The sequence below is a fragment of the Hyla sarda genome, chromosome 5, assembly GCF_029499605.1.
Source record: "Hyla sarda isolate aHylSar1 chromosome 5, aHylSar1.hap1, whole genome shotgun sequence".
NCBI classification, from domain to species: domain Eukaryota; kingdom Metazoa; phylum Chordata; class Amphibia; order Anura; family Hylidae; genus Hyla; species Hyla sarda.
This window is the reverse complement of record NC_079193.1, coordinates 165934487-165958749: the sequence shown is the minus strand read 5'-3', so window position 1 is coordinate 165958749 and position 24263 is coordinate 165934487. Positions and strand designations below refer to the sequence as shown.

Below are 24263 nucleotides of genomic sequence, written 5' to 3'. Positions count from 1 at the left end.
CCAGAGAGTCCCAGCTTAGTTCCCTTTTGTTTCCCCTTCCGTTCCCGTTCTGGTGGGATGTTTCTTCAAAGTGCTTGGGTCCAAGACCTGTTAGTCTCCTTGTCTGTGGCATGCCTTTTTTTCAGGCGGCTCTCCCGGTTCTTTGGGCCTTTGTGATGGTTGAGGTCTCGGGCATGTATAGTGATCCTGCCCAGACTTCTCTGCGCTCCCATTTGTGGGGCAGTCTTTCTAGACCGCACTTCTTCATGTCTCGACATGGAAGTTTGTCACCCGGAGCGTTTTGCGGACGTTGGGTTTCCTTACTCTTCATGTGTAAGTCTTCCAGGTGACTCAGGCACCTCCTGTTTCCATGTCTGTCGCTGCGGTGTTCCGGAATGTCCCCGCGTTCTGGTCATCCGGATTCCACCAGTCTAGCTACGGTCGCCTTCCGGGTGCTCATGGCGGGCCCCTGGGACAGGGGTTTTGGGTCTGCAGCTGTTCAGGTCTTTGTTCTCATACACGAGACCTCTCTAGAGCCGGTTTCTGTCTTTCTTTTTCTTTTTAATTTTTTTTCCTGTGGTTTTCTGGTCTCCACCTCCTGTGCTTTCCTTCTGCTCCGGCGTACACTGCTCTCCCTGGTGTTTTTCCGCTATGTCCTCTTGAATCGGTTTGCCTCTGGATGGGGCTCTCTTGTGCTTTTTTCCATTCTGGTTTCCCAGCCGGGCTGGCCCTCTGTCTGCTTCCGTGTTCCTTGGAGTTGTTCCTATCTGCTGCCAGGATGGTTCCGGCCCATCTAGCTTCCTAGTCGACTTTTTCTTGTCTCTCTATATGGCCTGTGTGTCTTGAGTCTCTACAGAGGATGGTCGCTATCTTTTGGCATTCTAGTTCATCTACTTGGACAGGGGATCTTCCGGGAGCCAAGTTCTGGGCCTCGGTTGTCTCTGCCCGGGATCTCCTCCGCAGGCCTTGCGGACACGTGATTTCTGTTTCTGGACTGATTCCCTTTCTCTGGTGGTTGTTTTTCTCGCCCTAGGGGACTGCTTTGGTACGTGCCATCAGTATTGCTTTCCCCCAATGAAGAGCAAATGAGAAAAGAAGATTTTTTTTTTTTGTACTCACCGTTTAATATCTTTCTCGTAGCCTTCATTGGAGGAGGGACACTGCACCCACCCATTTCTTGAATTTTTGTTTTGATCTTTTCCGGTTGTTGTGTTTTTTTCCGGGATTCTTTTCTTGGGCCCTTCGGACTTATTCTTTGTTGACTTCTCCTACTGCATTGTGACAAAACTAATTACCTCACTTCCAATGTGCGGGTGTATTCTGCCAGGGAGCAGCCGACTTTTTTTCCTAGTCTCAGCGCCTCCTAGTGGCAAGAGCATATACTCATCAGTATAGGTGTCCCCAAATGAAGGCTACGAGAGAGAGATTTTTTGGTGAGTACAAACATAATCTCCTTATTTGGTATCTTCGCTTGCAGAAATGTCAAAACTATTAAAATTTCATGTTAAAACTGCACAGTGAAACACATAAACATAAAATAATTGCTGATCTCTGTTCACTTCGTATACTAGTAAAAATGTTTTATAAAAAGCAATCAAAATGTCCCATCAAACTAAAATGATACTTTTAAGAACTACAGATCGTGGTGTAAAAAAAAAAAAGAGCCCTTATATAGCCCCATATACAGAAAAGTAAAAGTGTTATAGCAGTCAGAAGAGAACAAGAAAGTTAAAATTTTTAAAAGAAGTAAAATAAAACAAAAGCATTATGAATGCTGTATTGTTGTGATTGTGCTGACATACAGAATAAAAACATGTAATTTTAACCATAAAGTGCACTGTGTAGAAACATCAAAAAAAGTACATTTGGTCCTGCATAAAGAAAGCCCTCATATGGCCCTGTAAGTGGCAAATTGAAAGACTTAGGGCTATTTAAAAAACAAAGGAGGAAAAAAAAACATACTGCAAAAATGTAATAATTGGCCCGGTCATTAAGCCCAAAACAGGCTACGTCAGTAACCTGTTAAGGATGAAGGGTGTACAGGTACGCCCTTGCGCCCTAGTACTTAAGGACCAAGGGCGTACCTGTACGCCCTGAGTCCTTAAGCGGCTTTGAAGGAGCTGCACTCGCTTCAGAACGGTGAGTGTGGGCTACTATCAGTAGCCTTACTCTCACTGTTAATGACACTGTCGGTCATTAACCCTTTAGATGCCCTAATCAATGCCGATCACGGCATCTAAAGTGAAAGTAAAAAATCTCTGGTAACTCAAAGGGGCTCACAGAACCCCCTGCGACGTGATTGCGGGGTTCCGTGAGCTAAAACGGCAGAGGAGGGTCCCCTTTCCTGACTCTTACCACCGATTGCAGATTCACTGATGGTGCCTGCAGTCTAATGGAGTGTAAAAAAAATAAAATTAAAAAAATCTAAAACTATATAAAACACCCTCCCCTAATAAAAAAAAAAAAAAAATGTAATTACCTTTATTTTCCCATTTTACAAAAAAGGAAAAAAAGTTAACATATTTGGTATTGCCGCATGCATAACTATCCAAACTATTAAATAATATGTTCATGATCCCACACGGTAAACAGTGTAAACGTTAAAAAAAATCAAAAACCAAAAATACCGATTTTTGACCACCACACATAAAAACGATCAAAAAGTCACATCAAAACAAAAATGGTACAGATGAAAACTACATGTCACAATGCAAAAAATGAGCCCTCATACATCCCCCGTAAACGAGAAAAAAAAAAGTTATAGGGGTCAGAAAAGGACAATTTTATGCATATGAATTTTGTTAAAACAAAGTTTTCATTTTTTTTTAAGTAGTACCATAATAGAAAAACCTATATAAATTGTATTAATTGTATTGTTTTAATCGCATTGTTGTACAGAATAAAGATAATGTATCATTTTTACCATAAAGTGCACTGTGTACAAACCAAACTCCCCAAAAGTTTTCTGCCCGCAAATATAATTTTTTTTTTTCATGGTACATCTTATTGTAAAATAAAAGGGCATTACAAAGTACAATTGGTCTCTCCAACAACAAGCCCTCATATGGGTTTGTAGGTGACAAAATGAAAGTTATAGATTGTAAAAGGAGAGGAGGAAAAAAACATAACACAAAAATGAAAATTGGCCTGGTCCTTAAGGTCAAAATGAGCTTTGTCCTTAAGAGGTTAACGGGTATGTTTAGACTCTATATATTCTTCATATATTTTTTTTTCTTATAATTCTTTTTTTCGAAATTTTTAACAAAATATATTCTTTCATTTTTATGCTGCAGATTTTATTGTTTACCAGTATAAAATCTGCAGCATATACAGTTAGTGTTGATATACATTATTTGTGGACTTCCCCTGCCCACCCCATCCACTGTGGATTGACAGTTTTCTCCTTCTGCATAATAAAGCGGTCACTCAGTTTGTAGAGCCTGCAGGTCATGAATACATTCAAAGCATTTGTAGCACACTGCAACTATTGAACTGTGATTCTGCCAAAACTGACAATTAAATTCATGATTCCTTGTATTGTATTAGGGTTGTACTTAAATGGTTTGACTTATTTTCTAGCCCTCAGGTTTGCTGGCATACCTGGATAGTAAGGATCCGGTTCCGGAAAAAGATGTTGACCGAATGCACATCAGGGATAATCTGAAAATTGCTTCTGTAAGTTTCTTTAATCATATTCTTTCAAAACAAGCAGCCCATCATGCCGATCTGTTTCTATGTTCCACCAAGAGAATACAGCCTTTCATAAACAACAGTAACAACCTGTTTTGTAAACCCCCAGATCTATTTCAGTCTTTCTATACTACAGGTCATAGACATTAATTAATGTAGTGTGGATCTTTTCTGAGGTTCACTTCATAGCGATCAAATAACCATACTTCTAACAATACCCAAATTATCTATAGCTCTTCATCTATCTTGAAATCTTTAAATGTCATCCCTGTAATTTCCATTGACTGGGCCACATTTCAAAGCTGACATATATTACCGCTTAGAGAGACCGGCGAGACAAAAAGCAGAGATGGCGCTCCAATGGTGTAGTATATCGAGATTAGGTGATTTTAAGAGAAATCAAAGGATGCTCACCTTTTTCTGTTGTGCGAGCAGGCACAACACTGATGCACTCTTTGAATGAGTATGTCGGGAGGCAGCGGGCCGTCGGTCCCGCTTAGCAAGCGGTCTGGAAACGATGTGCGGATGTGGAGTCTGGGTTGCCCGGCAGGGGGTCACCCCTCTTCGTCAGGTTCCCCATCTGCACATATATTACCGCTTAACCCCTTCCTGCAAAATCAGATACATGTACGTGGTGTTTAGGGTTTACTTCCCGCATCACCACATACATGTACCTGATGAGAATAAACTGTCACAGCGCCACCGGGCACAGTTTATTGAGCTCTACTGTACTGCACAGCCGAGCCTCCCTGAAGCTAGCCAGGGACCAATCGCAGTGGTCCCGTCGATCAGTGGTGAGGGGGGGCCCCATCAGAGGGTGGCTCAGAGCTGCGCTCCGATCCTGGTTAACCCTGTAGACCAGGGATACTCAACTGACTGACTGCGGTCCAGATTCGGACCGCGGCCGCCAGTCATGCGGATCACCCGCCGCTCTCCCCTCTTAAGACACCGATACAAATGAATAACCGGGGCCGGAGCAGGGGAACACTGTGCTCCTTGCCCGGCGCTTTTCCTGTGATGCAGGCGCCGTGATTAGTGCTACTTGCATCATCTGCTCGGGCCAGGCCTGACCAGAAGAGGCCAGAGCAGCGGAGCAGCGCAGGACCTGGGACAGGGAGCCTACGCTGTCAGGTGAGCAGTCATTCCCCCACCTTTGACTCTCCAGTTGTTACAGAACTACAACTCCTATCATGACCGTCCGTCTGTGCATGATGGGAGTTGTAGTTTGCTGCAGCTGAAGAGTCACAGTGACACAGTTTATGTGCTGGCACAGTGATTTCATTTATTCTGGGGGCACATTGACTTTATTCTGGGGGCACAGGAACTTCATTTATTCTGGGGCCACAGTGACTTCATTTATTCTGGGCCCACAGTGACTTCATTTATTTTGGGGCCACAGTGACTTCATTTATTTTGGGGCCACAGTGACTTCATATATTCTGGGGGCACAGTGACTTCAAATATTTTGGGGGCACGGTGGCATCATTTATTCTGGGGGGGCACAGTGGCATCATTCATTGTTTTATGGTACAATTAGTCGGTACATGGCACAGTGTTTGTTAAAATTATATTTGGGGGCATATTGTGTGGCAGTACTATACCAGGGATATAGCGTGTGGCAGTACTATACCGGGGATATAGCGTGTGGCAGTACTATACCAGGGATATAGCGTGTGGCAGTAATATATACCTGGAGCACAGCATGTGGCTTTAATATATTAGGGTCATATCATGTTGCAGCACTATACCAGGGGCATAGCGTGTGGCAGTAATATATTCAGGGGTGCAGCATGTGGCAGTAATATAAGGAAAAAAGCATACCCTAACAAATGCTAAAAAGGGAAGCTGCAGTATGCCATGTGTTTACAGTTGACTTACATTATTTTAAAAAAAGAAAAACTGACTTAATTAGATTTTTTTTATTTTGGTGTACTGAATAATGCAATTGCTCATTAGGCTTTTTGGCAATCTTTTGGCCAAATTTTATTTATGCCAGTTTAGATTTGCCTTGTTGTGTTGTCAACCACTTGGAAATTTGTCATCTGTTACTAAGGAGATCACTGGCTAAAAGGTCCCTCGCCTCCCCGACGTTTCGCCAGCTCCCTGGCTTTGTCAGAGTTGTGAGGCTAATGGCATTCTAATTGTTTGTTCTCCTATTTATGCACTCTCTATATGACATACTTCTTGCACCTGATAACATTGCATCACATCCGGTGTATTGCGCACCTAGCACCTTCTATTACGTGTCATTCTCTGTATTCTCCACCTCTCCGCTGCTGCCACGTCATTTGGCATCGTTTCGCATCACTCCGGCTCATGTGACCAGCGCTAATCACATGACCGATGCTAGTCATGTGTCTGCCTCCAAGGTATCATGTGATCGCACCTTCCCTGCCATTGTTTACGCCTCCCATTCACGCTGTATCTTCCGTTCAGAGCTTTGCACATGCCACCAGGCTTGTTCTAATTCCTGGATCTTCTTCTCAATTGCCCATACCCGCAGTCCACAGCTTTAATCTTTTTTCGCTGTTCTGGACCACATAATTAGAGATTCATATGGATTTACTTCCATCTCATATTTGAGTTCAATAGATGGAAGAGAGTGATTTTCTGAGCTCTCACATGAGGAGAATGTTCCCGTATGTTGCTATATAATTTGTAGCTGTTTATGAATTATAGGATATTATTGTAAGTTGTTTTTTATAACTATTTATGAATTAGAAGATATTACTATAGTGTGTCTTTTTGAAGCGGAGAACTGGTATTTAATCCACTAGGTCATTGTGTTTATTCTAGTTCAATATATATATATATATATATATATATATATATATATATATATATATATATATAAAAATTTTATTCACTACACACACACACATTATATGTATGTATATATATATATCACAATAAGGGCATATTTCATAATTGGTAAATAAGGTAGGTGCTCATTTTTTGATATTTTAAATTAGTTATGGTATATAGTCATGTTCATAATGGATTGGGTCTGGCAATGTATGAGCAAGCTTCTTTAGATGGTTTTACTTTTTTTATCCTGATGCACGTTTCTCCATGTCCATGTTTCTCCATATATTAGGTTGCACCACATCTGTGGGTACCCTACGATTAGGATAGCAAGGGTGCCCACAGATGTGGTACAACCTAATGTATGGAGAAACATGCATTGGGATAAAAAAGTAAAACCATCTGAAGAAGCTTGCTCCTACCGCGCCAGACACAATCCACTATGAACATGACTATATATATACTAGAGATGAGCGAACTTACAGTAAATTCGATTAGTCACAAACTTCTCGGCTCGGCAGTTGATGACTTTTCCTGCATAAATTAGTTCAGCTTTCAGGTGCTCCGGTGGGCTGGAAAAGGTGGATACAGCCCTAGGAAAGAGTCTCCTAGGACTGTATTCACCTTTTCCAGCCCACCGGAGCACCTGAAAGCTGAACTAATTTATGCAGGAAAAGTCATCAACTGCCGAGCCGAGAAGTTCGTGACGAATCGAATTTACTGTAAGTTCGCTCATCTCTACTATATACCATAACGAGAACTAATTTAAAATATTATCAAAAAAATTATCACCTACCCTAAAATACCAAATATGAAGTATGCCATTATTGTGGTGTGTGCATAGGTAGGTAGGTATGTATGTGTGTGTGTATATATGTATATATATATATATATATATATATATATATATATATATATATATATATATATTATATTATATACTATATATAATATATATTATATACTATATATAATATATTTGTGAACTAGAATAACCTCAATAACCTAGTGGATTAAATACCGGCTCTCCGCTTCAAAAAAATACTCTATAATGATATTTTACAATTCATAAATAGTTATAAAAAACAACTTACAATAATATCCTATAATTCATAAACGGCTACAAATTATATAGCAACATACAGGAACATTCTCCCATGTGAGATCTCAGAAAATCACTCTCTTCCCTCTATTGAACTCACATATGAGATGGAAGTAAATCCATATGAATCTCTAAGTATGTGGTCAAGAACAGCAAAAAAAGATTAAAGCTGTGGACTGCGAGTATGGGCAATTGAGAAGATCCGGGAATTAGAACAAGTCCGGTGACATGCGCAAAGCTCTGAACGGAAGATACAGATTGAATGGGAGGCGTAAACAATGGCAGGAAAGGTGCGATCACATGATACCTTGGAGGCAGACACATGACTAGCATCGGTTACTAGCGCTGGTCACATGAGCCGGAGTGATGCGAAATGATGCCAAATGCCAGCGGAGAGGTGGAGAATACAGAGAATGACACGTAATAGAAGGGGATAGGTGCACAATACACCGGATGTGATGCAATGTTATCAGGTGCAAGAAGTATGTCATATAGAGAGTGCATAAATAGGAGAACAGACGATTAGAATGCCATTAGCCTCACAACCCTTGACAAAGAGTCGAGGGACCTTTTAGCCAGTGATCTCCTTAGTAACAGATGACAAATTTCCAAGTGGTTGACAACACAACAAGGCAAATCTAAACTGGCATAAATAATATTGGCCATAAGATTGCCAAAAAGCCTAATGAGGCAGGGTGTAATGAGCTGAGTAAGCTCCCACCTGTCGTTGCACCCACTGGGTAAAAAATATATAAGGGATAGCCTATAAAAGAGATTCCGAATTTATTTACTGGGAAACTTTTATTTTTTTAAGTGTGATTTTTAATTTTAACAATTTTAATCTGGCCAAATAAAAGTTATATTTTAATGAGCCCCTAAGTGGAAGGGTCTGTTGTCCCAGAGGGGGTTACCCTAAAGAGATATTATAAATATTAGTATTGCCCTGGGACTCCTGTGGTATCCTTTGTGATTAATAAAGAACACAATGTAAACACACCCTTACCCGTTTTTGTTTTTTTTTTTTGTTTGTTTTTTTAAGAATATTTTAATTATGCTAATTTTCATTATTACTCAGGACCAATATGGCAAATATAACAAAGTTCCAGAATGGCAGAGGTTAGCTGGGAAAGCTGCTAAAGAAGTTGAAAAATTTGCCAAGGAAAAAGTTGACTTGGTTTTGTTGCACTGGCGAGACAGGATGGGAATTGCACAGAAAGAGGTAGGAATACAATATAAGTGAGAAGGTTTTGACATTTTTTTTCTTCTATTTACCATCAATAGCAGTATACTATACTATACAATGTCACAGCTGCTGCTTCCCTACTCATTGATCTGTTTGCTAGTCAACCACTATCTCTTGGTGACTCTTTTTCCTATCTTTTACTCTACTTTTTTACCCCCTCAAATGAAGGGCTCATATTTTTGAGTGAACTTTGATGACGGAGTTTGTATTTCCTCATCAATTAGTACAGTAGGAAGCTATATGGATTGTTGCATGATAATAGTATTTTTTATTGATAGAGTACTCCAGTTCATAGTACGCCTAAGTATACATATTTCTAAATTTGCAATTGAATCCACAAAATCTTCAAGCTTGTAAACTTGTGCAGTCTGTTTGGTTTTGCGTACTGACCTTTAAAGTATGTTACTTCAGCCTCTTACAGATTTAAATGGAAAGTTCTCCTTTAATGTCTCCTGACATGTTATACTGAGATTTGTCAGCAAATGCCAGTGATGGGGGGGGGGGGGTCTTTTCCTAGTGAATCCCCAACATCCCACCCCTTCCCCATGCCATGGCTAATGGCCAATAAATGGAGGCGCTTGGCCTTTACAATCTGATGAAGTGTGTGGTGGTTTGCAGTTTGAAACATAAAGATATTTAACATCTCACATGTCTCAGAATCATGCCAGAAGTTGTTTAAGGGTTAACCTTCCCTTTAAATTCAAAACTTGAATATTGTGTGACTTACATAAAGTATATGTGGCTGTCAATACCAGGTTTCTTTCTAAATCTCTATTTCCCTTGTTTTTATTTTCATACATTCTTAATCAGGACAGAAATAATATGGTGAGTTTGTCTTCCTTGTGTTTGCACTGCTTGTCTCATTGGTTTTCTTGTAAATATGAACAGATGAAATCTGTGTTTACTGTAAATGGTGGAGGGTATAAAGCATTGTTAAGACTATGTTGAACCATTTTTTTGCATGCACTTTCTCAAGGAATGGTATTTTTATTCTTGATATATGCATGTATTGCTTGCAAGCTGTAATTGTTTTGTTTGGCTTTGTGCTTGCCTATCCCTTTCTCTTTTTGTTTGACTTTTATGAACTTACTCTATCTTTCACTTTAAAAATCTTATGAAAACTTTTGAAGTGTCAAAAATTTTGATCGGTCAGGGTCTGCGTGTCCAGACCCTGACCAATTGATAGAACAAGTGGGGACCCAGACAATCCTATAGACTTACATTGTAAATCTGTCTTGTTTAACCGCTTAACGGCGCAGGACGTATATTTACGTCTTGCGCCGGCTCCCGCGATATGAAGCGGGATCGCGCCGCGATCCCGCATCATATCGCGTCGGTCCCGGCGCTCATCGACTGCCGGGAACCACAGCTAATACCACACATAGCCGAGCGATGTGCGGTATTAACCCTTTAGAAGCGGCGGTCAAAGCTGACCGCCGCTTCTAAAGTGAAAGTGAAAGTGAGCCGGCTGCTCAGTCGGGCTGTTCGGGACCGCCACGGTGAAACCGCAGCGTCCCGAACAGCTTGCAGGACACCGGGAGGGCCCTTACCTGCCTCCTCGGTGTCCGATCGGCGAATGACTGCTCCGTGCCTGAGATCCAGGCAGGAGCAGTCAAGCGCCGATAACACTGATCACAGGCGTGTTAATACATGCCTGTGATCTGTGTAAAAGATCAGTGTGTGCAGTGTTATAGGTCCCTATGGGACCTATAACACTGCAAAAAAAAAAGTTAAAACAAAGTGTTAATAAAGGTCATTTAACCCCTTCCCTAATAAAAGTTTGAATCACCCCCCTTTTCCCATAAAAAAAAAAGTGTAAAAAAAATAAATAAATAAATGAACATATGTGGTATCGTCGTGTGCGTAAATGTCCAAACTATAAAAATATATCATTAATTAAACCGCACGGTCAATGGCGTACGCGCAAAAAAATTCCAACGTAAAAAAAGCGCATTTTTGGTCACTTTTTATACCATTAAAAAATGAATAAAAAGTGATCAAAAAGTCAGATCAAAACAAAAATCATACCGATAAAAACTTCAGATCACGACGCAAAAAATGAGTCCTCATACCGCGCTGTATGTGGAAAAATTAAAAAGTTATAGGGGTCAGAAGATGACAATTTTAAACGTATAAATTTTCCTGCATGTAGTTAGGATTTTTTCCAGAAGTGCGACAAAATCAAACCTATATAAGTAGGATATCATTTTAACCGTATGGACCTACAGAATAATGATAAGGTGTAATTTTTACCGAAATATGCACTGCGTAGAAACAGAAGCCCCCAAAAGTTACAAAATGACGTTTTTTCTTCGATTTTGGCGCACAATGATTTTTTTTTCCGTTTCGCCGTGCATTTTTGGGTAAAATGACTAATGTCACTGCAAAGTAGTTTAGCTACGCAAAAAATAAGCCATAATATGGATTTTTAGGTGGAAAATTGAAAGGGTTATGATTTTTAAAAGGTAAGGAGGAAAAAACGAAAGTGCAAAAACTGAAACTCTGAGTCCTTAAGGGTTTAAAGGGATACTCCACAGAAAAGCATCTTATCCCCAATCCTTTGGATAGGGGATAAGATGTGTGATCACGGGGGATCCCGCTGCTGGGGACCCCCGCGATCTCCGGACCGGCCTCGGCGGCGGGAACACAGAAGCTTGGAGTTTCCGCGTTAGTGACTTCACACCACACCCTCTCCATTCAAGTTTATGTAGCTGTCACGCCTCCTCCCATAGACATAAATAGAGGGGGCATGGTGGCTGTAGTCTCTAGTCATCCGGCAAGGAGCGAAAAGTTCACTCCTTGCATGGATGACTGGGGTGCGGCACTGGAGATCGTGTTTTTTGGAAGAATACCCCTTTAAGGCGCTCTACTCTACAGCTAGTTAAAGCGATTTGTCACAGTCTGAACACTCAGACCCCAACCAATCAAAACTTCATAATGTCAGTGGTAGTGCACATTTAAAATGAAACTGTCTCACTCAACTACTATTTACATTCAATATGCAAGCAAGGTGTATATCGGCACCACTATACTGCAGAGAAATCCTAGCTTTCAATCAGCTCTCTGGATCTTGCACACCTGGACATCAACCCCTTATACTCTCCAACTTCGGTAGTCCTCACCAATATAGACATAGGCAGTAAATATCAGTCAATGAAAAGATGAGAAAAGACGCACATACCAGGATTGTTGAATGCCGTGTTCAGATTTATTTCATCATTGTGAGGTGAAATGGTACAGGGAAAAAGGGAGGGTGGACGACTGCTGTGGGGGAACTACGGGCAACGGTCCGTGTCACGCTGGTCTGCGCTTCATCAGGCCCCTGATGAAGCGCGGACCAGCGTGACACGGACCATTGCCCGTAGTTCCCCCACAGTAGTCGTCCACCCTCCCTTCTTCCCTGTACTGATTCACCCCACATTGATGAAATAAATCTGAACACGGCATTCAACAATCCTGGTATGTTCTCCTTTTCTCATCTTTTCATTGAGTGAACTACTATTTAAACTGCCAATAGCTTGGAGCAGAGTTGCAGAGAAGATTGATATAGTTTTGTGGAGAAAAATTCAGTATAACTTGTATTTTATTCATCCAAATCTGTGATAATTCATGGAAAATTAACCCAGTGGGTGGTCCTTTTTAGTTACTGTCAGCATTTATTGTCTGACATTGCATACAGAGATGGCCATCTGTCACTGACTAGGGCCGCCTTCAAACGCCAATTCCCACAATTAGCAGATATTTAGATCAATAATTTACAAGTTTGATGGATCAATTTCCTCAAAACTATAGAACAACCTTCCCATCTACTCCTACTCTGTAACTTGATGCGGATAGATCAAACATTTGTAAAGGCAGCTCAGTAGCAGAGCTTGCTTCATACCCAGTGTGTACTGGCTGCTAACAGCCAGTACTCACTTCTGATAATAGACATCAACAATCCTTTAATCCTGTAGATGCCATGATCAATTACAAACATGTCATCTTGAAGCTAAAATGACAGGTGCCGGTGGGTTCAAGGCTCTCATCGCAACCACCCACTGTTGAAAATCCACCTGTCCGCTTCATAATCGTAAGGATCGATGAGTTAAGGTGTTACAGCAGGCTGTACAAGCGGAGCGCTGATATTGCTTATGTTATTGTTATTGCATAGCATTTAACAGTAAAAGCAATCAAAAGATTGCTTATAATAGTCCCCTATGGGTTTGAATAAAATAATATTTTTTTAAAAGATATCTCTCCCCTAATAAAAATTCGAATTACCCCCCTTTTCCCAAAAAAAAAAAAAAAAAAAAGCTTTAAACATATTTGGTATTGCCACATGCAATGCCATGTCTAAACTATTAAAATATAATGTTAATGAAACCATACAGTAAATGGCATAAACATAAATATATCAGATGCCAGAATTGTTTATTTTGGTGTGTGTGTGTGTATGTATATATATATATATATATATATATATATATATATATATATATATATCCACAAACGAGAGACCGCAGCACTCCAATGGATAGGTGAATCAGGTTTATTGACCCAACATCAAGAACAACTTTTCAACTGCCCAATTGCAGTCTTTCTCAAGCTCCAACAACCAGTGTGACTAACAGGATATTTATACAAAGGTGTGCATAGACTTAATTGTTTAACAATGTGATGTCAGTGATTACAGTATCAAAAAATATATATCAATAATACATATTAATAAAGTGCATCCGTGCATATTGAGTTTAAGAAACATTAATGCTTCACACCACTTTGCAGTGTTCCGCATATGTTAAAATACAATAATAGTGCTGGTGACAATAAAACCACGTAAGAGAGGCAAATCATACATAATTAGATGATTACAGTGTATAATGCGATTATAATTACCATGTAAGACGGCTGTACCATGTTTGGACTGCACATGTGGGATGCCACTCTAACTTCCGGCGCATCGCGCCATGACAGACATCAGGGCGCCTGCGCACAGAAGGAATTACGGAGCCCTGGGCCAATAACAGGCCGGCGTCACTGTAGTCATGGAGACAAAGCTTCACATACTGATGTGCATGCGCAGTATGTGTTACTGAGTCCTGAACTTCTATAGGAAGGTCTGGCAACCTTCCATTGAATGTAATATAGGGGAACACACAGAAGATACGTGCCGGGGACCCGATTATATCCTTTGCTATATATATCTATCTATATATATCTCCGGGGAAAAAATTATAATAAACAGTGATCAAAAAGTCCAATATAAGCAAAAATAAGCTTCACAGAGTTTTGTAGACTGGGAAATACAAAAAGGTATATGGGTCAGAATATGGTGGTTTTAAGCATCCTGCTTTAAAGGGGTACTCCTGTGGAAAACTTTTTATTTTAAATCAACTGGTGCCAGAAAGTTAAACAGATATGTAAATTATTTCTATAAAAAAATCTTTATATTTCCAGTACTAATTAGCTGCTGTATACTACAGAGGAAATGGTTTTCTTTTTTTGAACACAGAGCCCTCTGCTGACATCATGACCACAGTGCTCTCTGCTGACATCTCTGTCCATTTTAAGAACTGTTCAGAGTAGGAGAAAATCCCCATAGCAAACATATGCTGCTCTGGACAGTTCCTAAAATGGACAGAGATGTCAGCAGAGAGCACTGTGGTCATGATGTCAGCAGAGAGTTCTGTGTTCCAAAAAGAAAACCATTTCCTCTGTATTATACAGACCCTAAAAAGTACTTTAAAGATTAATATTTTTAATAGACATAATTTACAAATCTTTTAGCTTTCTGGCACCAGTTGATTTAAAAAAAATATATATATATTTTTGTTACGCCATAGGTTTTGTGGTAAAATTAGTGATATCATTACAAAGTACAATTGGTTACATGAGCAGCAAGCCCCTCACATTGCTCTGTAGATTGAAAAACAGTCATAGCTCTTAGAATGCAGAGAGACAAAAAAAGAAAAAAAATGCAAAAATTCATTTTTTTTTCTTCTTCCATACATCAAAAAAATCCATGCCATGTAGTCTGCAGAGCAAATTCCTATATAAGATAATGGGCTGCTTTTTAAAGAGGCGCTGTCAGATATAAAAAAAAATAATAATTATATGTTGTACATCTTGGCAAAACAGTAACCCTTTTAATATACCTCATAAGAAAATTTTATTTCATTCTTATAGAAATCAAGGCTTATAAAATCATGGCTTTGTCCAAGCTGAAGCACAGGCATGGACAAAGTCCAGTAAGTGATGGTGGGCTAGCACTGCTCTGTGCTCTCTCCTATCTGATAGTACTCCTCTGTTCTCTCTCCTGTCCAATAGGACTCATCTGTGCTCTCTCCTATCTCCTGTCTGATAGGAACCCTCTGTGCTCTCTCCTGCTCTATCAGACAGGAGAGAGCACAGAGGAGTGCTGTCAGACAGGAGAGAGCACAGAGGAGTGCTGTCAGACAGGAGAGAGCACAGAGGAGTGCTGTCAGACAGGAGGGAGCACAGAGGAGTGCTGTCAGACAGGAGGGAGCACAGAGGAGTGCTGTCAGACAGGAGGGAGCACAGAGGAGTCCAAAGCCATGATTTTATAAGCCGTGATTTCTATAAAAAAAAAGGAAATAACATTTTTCATGAAGTATATTAAAAAAGGTTAATGTTTTGACAGTATGTACAAATCAAAAGTTTTTGAATATGACAGTGCCCATTTAAGGGCAGATCTGGCACAGATTTCAGACAGATTTCCATGATGAAATGGTTACCAGTTTTCACAGTGTCAGTGAAATGATAATTCTGCCAAGCTCGAAAATTTCAGAATTCTGCAGTATTGATTTGAAGATTGGTTTGCATTGTTTTAGTCTCTACAATACTCTAGTGTAGAAAGGGCTGACAGCACTGCATTTGGGAGAAGTATTGTAGGCTCAGCTAAGCTTTGTCTGTAAAATAATTGTGAATAAAGCTCTGAACTATATAATACAGATTGTGACACAGTATCGATGCAAATAGAAGTAAAGTTACAAGGTCACTTTATGTCCTAGTATTCTCATATATATTTTTATTGGGTTGCATTCTTGACATGCTATAAAAAAAATTGTACTGCCACGCAAAACCAAAACTAAAAACTATTCTTTTCCAAAACAGCAAGATGTTTTTTGATTGGGTGCTTGATAGTGTGGTTGCTTATTAAAGAGACACAGATTCTAAAACAAAGGATATACAAAAAGCAAAGGGATACCTATTTGTCAGGGATTTATCCTTCTTATCGCTTACATTTTTAACTGGGGGGCAGCTGAGGTTGGTGCCATGCAAGTGACAAAGAGGTGTGGCCTAGAGTCCCTGCCCTTTTTCATATTGATGGACAGGCAGGACCTGGCTTACTTTGCTGAGCCCTGTTAAAATCCGGCTTAAGTGCCAGTTTATCCACTTGTGGTGCAGGCAGAAATACAGCAACACATCTCTCGGTGCTGTCATTTTGAAGGCACACACATGGAAAAAGAGAAGCAGATTCTTTAATAGGTTGCAGTGTCTGCGCTCCTGTTGGATACAGTAGTACATGTGCTGGGTTTTCGGAGGGCCCAGCAGTGTAAGCCCGGCCCTGCAGGTCTATCAATATGCAAGAGGGCAGAGATTCAGTGCACAGAAGCATTGCAGGCCTAGGGCACAGCAGACCCTAGGCCAAGTTTCCTTGAGGCTTTCTTGGCCTATAAAATGTTTTTTTTTATGTGAACGTAAACACAAATATACAAGATATAAACGTATGATAGATATGATTTTGTGTTCTATGTAACAATGTCTACAATTCAGAAACTCTTTAAAGGGTGACAGATTTGCTTTAATCCAAAAATGTTTTATTAGTTTTCTTGAGACAATATAGGTTTAACTAGATGGACTCTTTTCAACCTTACGAACTATGTTACTATGTTACTAATTAATATAACACACACAGAGAACATAAATTCAACCAAAGATTCTGCAGGCTTCTTTATTTTTAGTGCGCAGGACATAAAATCAGTTTTTCCCAAAAAGCTGAGCTCTGATTGGTTGCTCTCGGTAACTAAGACCGGTTTTCTTTCTTCCCCCGAACTTTACAATCATTATGTGCAAGGAAGACTTGATCACTGAGACTTTAGTTAGTATATGAGGCAGATCTCTACTATTTAGTCTGTCTTGTAGAACTGACACAGTCTCTGTATATTTCATATTTCTAAATCTGTACATGCATTTTACTGAATCAATAGGCAGTCGGTTTTCTTTATAAGCCTTCTAGTTATATGTTAATCTATAGATGAATGTAAATTTATAAATGTAGTGTATCCTGCATGACATCAGCCATGTTTTACATAGAGTACATAAATATTCTTACAGGGGTATTCCAGTGGCCAACGTTCTGAACATTTAGTTCCGAACACTGTGCATGCGCGCTGCAGAGGTCAGCCACGCCCCCTTGTTATGTCATTCCACGCCCCCTCAATGCAAGTCAATGGGAGGGCGCGTGACGGCCGTTACGCCTCCCATAGACTTGCATTGAGGGGGCATGGCCTGACATCACGATGGGGCGTGGCCGACCTCCGCAGCATGTGCACAGCATTTGAAACAAACTGTTCCGTATGCTGGCCAGTGGAATACCCCTTTAAGCCGTATTCTGAGCAAGGTTACTGGGCTTAGCCGGTAGTGGGGATCCATGGAAAGTCCACTATGTAATATATCACAAATATTCTTGCTGAGCAAACTTGCAATAAACATTTGTTTTATATTTTCAGAATATAAACCAAAAACCTGTCATCCTTCGTAAAAGGCGGCAGCGGATAAAAATAGAGGCCAACTGGGATCTTTTTTACTACAGGTGAAAAACCAGATATGATAAGTGTTTAATCTTTCTCTTTGCAAATAAACATCTGATATCCAAAAAATATCTTCATGAGGTTTTTGTCTGCATTTTATTATTCCTATTATTATTATTATTATTATTAGTTCTGTATTCCTTATTTACAGTTGAATATATTTTACGTACCAGAGTTAAATTTGCGTATTGAAGAATGTGCTGGATTTCAGTGGACTACATTTATGTGGAGGATTCCATAAAAATGTCATCTAAGGAAAATACCAGTACATACCATCTACTCCTTTTTATTGTATGTGACTGAATTGCAGAATGAGGCCCCAGACTACCCAAACTAGAATAGATCGGTCAGAAATGTCTTATCCTATTTGACTGCATGTCCTCTCTTTCAATAACAGTTCACACCTAAATTGCTTGTATTTTTGAAGATTTCACCAGGATCATGCTCGATCAAACTTGATCTGGAATTTTAAAACAAGGGAGGAGTTAAGAGATACGCTTGAAGCTGAAATGAGAGCTTTTAATGTTGATCGGGAACTTGGAAGCTCCACAGTTATATCATGGAATTATCAGGAGTTTGAGGTATTGTTGCAACTCTCTTACCCTAAGAAGGCCCCAAGTTTTTGCATACTTATTTTTACCTATGTTGTAGTATATCCAAAAACAAAAGGCAACAGATACAAAAGGTTAATGAACCTTTGTACCGTAAGAAAACAACATATTGCTCCTAACAGAAGCACTACAAAAAAAAAAAAAAATATATATATATATATATATATATATATATCTCAAAACATGGCTCTCTATTGAAAAATAATTAAAAAAACAAAGCAAACACAAAACTGCAATAGAAAACAGGCACTAAAATTCCCACAAGAAGCACACACAGCAAGGAAGGGTAAAATAACCCATTATTTTACATGATGCAATGTGATATTTATGGCTTAGTAACACAAAAGACATATCCTGGTAAGGGTACGTTCACATGTACAGTGATCCCTCAACTTACAATGGCCTCAACATACAATAGTTTCAACATACGATGGTCTTTTCTGGACCATTGTAACTTGAAACCAGACTCAACATACAATGCTATGGAATCTGCGAAACGTTTCAAGGGCTGTTAGACCCGACCAATCAGAATGGACATTTTGCTGGTAAAACCTCTGTATTTCTAAAGTGCATGCACTGACTGGTGTCTGGTAGCGCCCCCTACAGTACAGGGAGGTATTACATGTCCTGTACTCTTAACCTGTGCCAGAGTTACCTGCTCCTTTGGACACCAGGTGAGGGCAGCTCCATTTTACTTTTTTTAGGACACTGTGTACTGTACTGGACCCTGAAGAAGCTTCTTTCCTCTACATAGACCAGTGTTTCCCAAAGAGGGTGCCTTCAGCTGTTGCAAAACTACAACTCCCAGAATGCCCGGACAGCATAAGGCTGTCCAGGCATGCTGGGAGTTGTAGTTTTGCAACAGCTGTAGGCACTCTGGTTGGGAAACACTGAAATAGACATTGATTACAGCTCCCAGTAGATCTTTATTACTTTTATATGTAAGGATTTGCTTTATCTATAATAGTTATCTACTTATTTATCTTTAATCCTCACTTTTTTCCTATTTTTGGATGACATTTTGGGGCTTTAGAAGCAATTACCAGGTTTCCATAGAGTTATGGTCTCAGCATACAATGGTTTCAACATACAATGGCCGTCCTGGAACCGATTAATATTGTAACTTGAGGGACTACTGTACACAGATTTGATGGGGAGGATTTTCTGCTGCAGATCTCAATGTAAACTAAATGACTGAGCACAGCTTCTAATCTGCAGTTACAAATCCTGCGCAGGATCCTCTATGTGTGAACGTACCCTACAAACATTAAAGATAGCCGTATTGGTTAAGCATAGTGCAGATGCAATCAATAAATGCTGACAAAAAACAGAAAGTATGGTCTTGAAATAAGAGCCCCAATATCTGTTATGTACATAACCCTTGCCAAGGTGTGTGCAAACCCCAACGCACGTTTTGCTCCTACTGAGCCGTGTCACATTTTTAAAAATTGCGGATTTTCCTAATTAAACCATTTTTAGCTACTGATTGATCATTTAATTATTTTTTTTCTTCCAATTATTATTTTAAGATTGATTTGCTTATTAAATATTTCTTCATATGTTGCTCTGTAGTCTAACTAGTAGATACCAAAATAAGTAGTAGGATAACACTCTGGGGATTCAATATTGGTGAACTTTAATAAATATTTTGATCTAAAAATGCTCCAGATTTGGTAGGGTATCAGAAGTTGTCCTCTCATGTTGATCTTGAATGTGTTTTGTCCTTGTTCAAGGTGAAATACGAATGTCTGACTGATGAGATAAAAATAGGAGACTACTACCTTCGTTTGCTGTTGGAGGAGGATGAGAATGAGGAAAACAGTGTTATAAAGCAATCGTAAGAAACATTTCTTATGATGTATTTTGAATCAAGGTTATATCACTTTTAATTTTCTTTTTTTTTTTTTTTTTTCTAGGAATGATTTTTTCAATGAACTTTACCACCGATTCCTCCTCACTCCAAAAGTGAACATGAAGTGTTTATGTTTACAAGCCCTGGCAATTGTGTATGGCAGGTGTCATGAAGAAATTGGAGCATTTTCAGATACCAAGTACATTGTTGGAATGCTTGAGAGGGTATATATTTTTTATACATTTTTTTTTTTTTTTTTTTTTTTTTTTTTTTTTTACTGTTTTAAATACTGTTTATTATAGGGTCCTATAAAGTACCTGTAGTGATACTATGGCATCCATGAGTCGTTGTCAAAGGGTTATCACCCTTTTGTAGTATTGCTTTCAATTATTCTCGTGCTGGTAGCCTAAAGTTTTATAAAAAAAAGTCCTAGTGGTATGTCAGAAGTTGTGCTCAGTTGGGGCCCCATTGCTAAAACAAAGGGGCAGAAGCCTTCAGATAAGTGCTGTGACCCTTCAGCTTTTCTCGATGCTCTGTAGGTATCAGGGACAGCAAAAAAAAAATGAGCTCTTATATTGCCCCGTATGCGGAAAAATAGAAAAGTTATAGGGGTCAGAAGATGACAATTTTAAACATACTAATAATATTGGTGCATGTAGTTATACATTTTTTTTTAGTAGTAATCTAAAATAAAACCTACCTTATTTGGGTATCCTTGTAACCGTAAATTGTATGGACCTACAGAATAAAGATCAGGTGTCATTTTTACCAAAAAGAGCACTGTGTAGAAACGGAAGCCCTAAAAAGTTGCAAAATGGTGTGTGTGTTTTTTTATTTATTTATTTTTATCTCACCCCACAAATATAATATAACCTACGGCAAAACAAAAAAAAATAAAATAGGTAATGCCATTACAAAGTACAATTGGTGACGCAAAAAAAAAGCCCTATGGGTATGTAGGTGCAAAATTGAAAGCGTTATGATTTTTTAGAAGAAGAGGAGGAAAAAACGAAAGTGGAAAAAGAATCCTTAAGGTGTTAAATAAAAAAACCTTTTTGCCCAGGCCAAATAGAACAACATAGATATATTTATTGACATTTATCAACGGGTTTAGTCAGGTTTTCTTTACTATAATTGTTGCAACTGCGACTACGCGATTTTTCGTGCGACATTTTGACTGGAAAGCGAGAAAAGCAAGTTTTCCAAAAATTAACTACGTAGTAATAATTTTAAAATGGACTACGGCTAGTCAGGTATTTATTAACTGCGACAGTCGCAACTGCGCAAAAAAAAGTCGCAACAGGGTTAAAAATTTACTAAACTCCAGCTCAAACATGGAGCAGAAAAAGCTACTACCAAAGTAAAAAAGAAAAAATTGCTTACGTGAAAGAAAATTATCAACAGGCTGAAACCAGTTGATAAATAAGTCACACATAAGCAAAAAAAAGTAAGGAAAAAATTACTAAAAAAAAAGAATACATAAGCAAACATTGATAAATGTCCCTCAATGACTTTAAAAAATAGCATTGGTAACATTTGGAGGTTAAAATTCAGAGTTCTCCTACTGCAAATCCTCCTAATCATGACTATTAAAGGGAATCTGTAAACTTTATTTGTTGCTAAGAGCTGTATACACAGTTGGATAACTGTTAGGCTATTTTATAAATTCTATAGTTCACTTTTCTACCTTTTTTATTTCTTGGAGAGGGAAGTGGTTCCAAACTTCTTAAAGGAGAACTCCAGAATATAAAAATTGTCCCCCATACTGCCGGCAGTAAAAAAAAGTAAAGATGTACATACCTTCCTCCGCTCCCCTGGGGCCTCCGGTAACCGGCTCCGGTCTCCGCCGCAATCCTCTACCTGGTTGCTGGTGGTCGGCGAGTCATACTGCACTCAGTGAAGTCCCGACTCGGCCGTCAATAGGCTGAGTGGCAGTGTGAGAACGCTTAAAAATTCTTCACTACACCGGCACCTGCTGCCGGGGCCAAAAACGTCACACTGCCGCCTAGCCTATCGCCGGCCGAGCCGGGACTTCACTGCGGCCGGTGATCGGCTGAGCGCAGTATGACTCGCCCACCACCAGCAACCAGGAAGAGGATCGCGGCGAAGACCGGATCCGGTTACCGGAGGCCCCGGGGGAGCGGAGGAAGGTATGTACATCTTTATTTTTTTACTGCCAGCAGTATGTGGGACAATTTTTATATTCTGGAGTTCTCCTTTAAGGCTAAGTTTCTACTTGTTGTTTTTTTTTTTTTTTTTAACACCAAATCTGCCGCATGGCGTTTTTTCGGCCAAAAAACGCTACAGACAGATGTTAGCTGTAAATCAATGAGAAATCGAAAAATTTTATTCCACTTGGCGTTTTTCACTTTGGCCTTTTTTCACTCTTTGTTTGGCGTTTTTCAGCTACTTGGCGGTTTTCCAAAATCGCAGCATGTTGAGCCACTGGCGATTTTTTTATTTTATTTATTTTTTGTCAAAATCGTGGCGTTTTTCTCCCATAGAAGTCTATGGCCCATAGAAGTCTATGGGAGTGAAAAAACGCCAAGAAAAACTATGTGGGTTTTAACTTTGGCGTTTTTGTAGGCGGTTTTTATTCTTTTTTGGACTTAAGCGATCCAAAAAAGTGATTGAGATACCTTTTTTAATAAAATTTCGCATGGTACCATTAAAAAAATAAATAAAAAGATACAGTAGTGAAGGAAAAAATTGTATCTAACAAAATTTTTCTTTTTTATAACAACATTTTTATTCATTTTTAAAACAGGAATCAATTTATGATACAATTTATGTGTGCGGATGGACCTAAAAATGTAGCCGACAATAATAAAAATGTAGTGTGTGTGTGTGTGTGTGTGTGTGTGTGTGTTTTTTTTCCACTTTTTTTCTTTATTTTTTACATTTTTTTTACACTGTTCCATGATGGGAGTAGTAGTACCTGTACTAAAACAGATTGGCCGTTGCGATCCTCCTGTATAATGTATAGATGCGGCCGGCTGCTCTTCTATAGTCCCCTGCACTGACGTATATATACACCTATTCATAGTTCACTCAGAGAGCTGTGATTGGATGGAACCATCTGGCCAATCACAGCTCTCTGCGGGAACTATGAAGAGGTGTATATATATACGGCAGTACAGGGGACCATAGAAGAGCGTCCGCCGCATCTATACATTATACAGGAGGATCAGAGCGGGTGTCAGGAGTGACATCCACTGTGATCTTTCCTTAACTGCAAGTACTACTACTCCCAACATGGAGCACACTCTGCTCAATGCTGGGAGCTGTAGTACCTGCATTAATAGACAGATCGCAGCGGGTGTCAGAAGTTACACTCGCTGCGATCTGTCTATTAATGCAGATACTACAGCTCCCAGCATGGAGCAGAGTGTGCTCCATGTTGGGAGTAGTAGTACCTGCAGGTAAGAACAGATCACAGCGGGTATTACTACTGACACCCGATGCGATCGTTCTTTCTATTGCAGAGATGCAGAGCGGCTTTCTCCTGCGCTCGCATCTCTGCACTATACTCAGGCCGGCCACTCACTCATTCATTCATATTTCCCTCTGAGAGCGGTGATTGGCTGCAACCATCCGGCCAATCACCACTCTGGGTAAAAAATATGAATGAGTGATGTTCTATTCACATCACTGGCCGGCCGGAGTATAGTGCAGAGATGCGAGCGATGTATAGAGCTGCATCTCGGCTATGTTATGGACGATCGCATCAGGTGTCACGACTGACACCCAGGGCGATTTGTCTATAGTACAGGTACTACTACTCCCATCATGGAGCAGTCTGTTCCATGATGGGAGTAGTAGTACTGCCTTAAAAAAAAAAAGAAAGAAAAAAAAGTGAAACACACACACTTTATTAAAAATTTATTAATATTTAGTTATAAAAAATACATATTTTTTCCATCACTACTGCATCCTTTTATTTTTATTTTTTTGGTCCCCAACAAATTTTGGGTACCAGAAAAAACTGCCAAGGTGCAATTTCCACACAGATGAAAAAACTCCAGACGCAGGAAATTGCACTGGCATTTTTTCAGGTGTTTTTTTCAACCCAAAAAACGCAGGACAAAAAATACACTTAGCCTAAGTGTCACAGCCTGGCACACCTCCTCACTTGCCCTCACCTCCAAGCTTTTCCTTGACTGAC

General features: G+C 39.6%; 1 protein-coding gene across 4 annotated transcripts in view; it reads left to right on the top strand.

Annotated features, from left to right (window-relative positions):
- Positions 1 to 24263, top strand: part of DNAJC13 (DnaJ heat shock protein family (Hsp40) member C13) — a 244401-nt gene that overhangs the window by 126278 nt on the left and 93860 nt on the right. For 3 of the 4 annotated variants that reach the window (XR_008844053.1, XM_056520651.1, XM_056520649.1), the window contains exons 19-25: positions 3559 to 3654; positions 8652 to 8795; positions 9630 to 9644; positions 17555 to 17637; positions 18063 to 18216; positions 19980 to 20083; positions 20163 to 20322. Coding sequence is in view for 3 of the 4 variants with exons in the window: in XM_056520651.1 (XP_056376626.1) it covers positions 3559 to 3654; positions 8652 to 8795; positions 9630 to 9644; positions 17555 to 17637; positions 18063 to 18216; positions 19980 to 20083; positions 20163 to 20322 (756 nt within the window). In the remaining variant the exon portion in view is untranslated. The remainder of the gene's footprint in view (positions 1 to 3558; positions 3655 to 8651; positions 8796 to 9629; positions 9645 to 17554; positions 17638 to 18062; positions 18217 to 19979; positions 20084 to 20162; positions 20323 to 24263) is intronic. The other variant, XM_056520650.1, reaches the window with a different exon arrangement.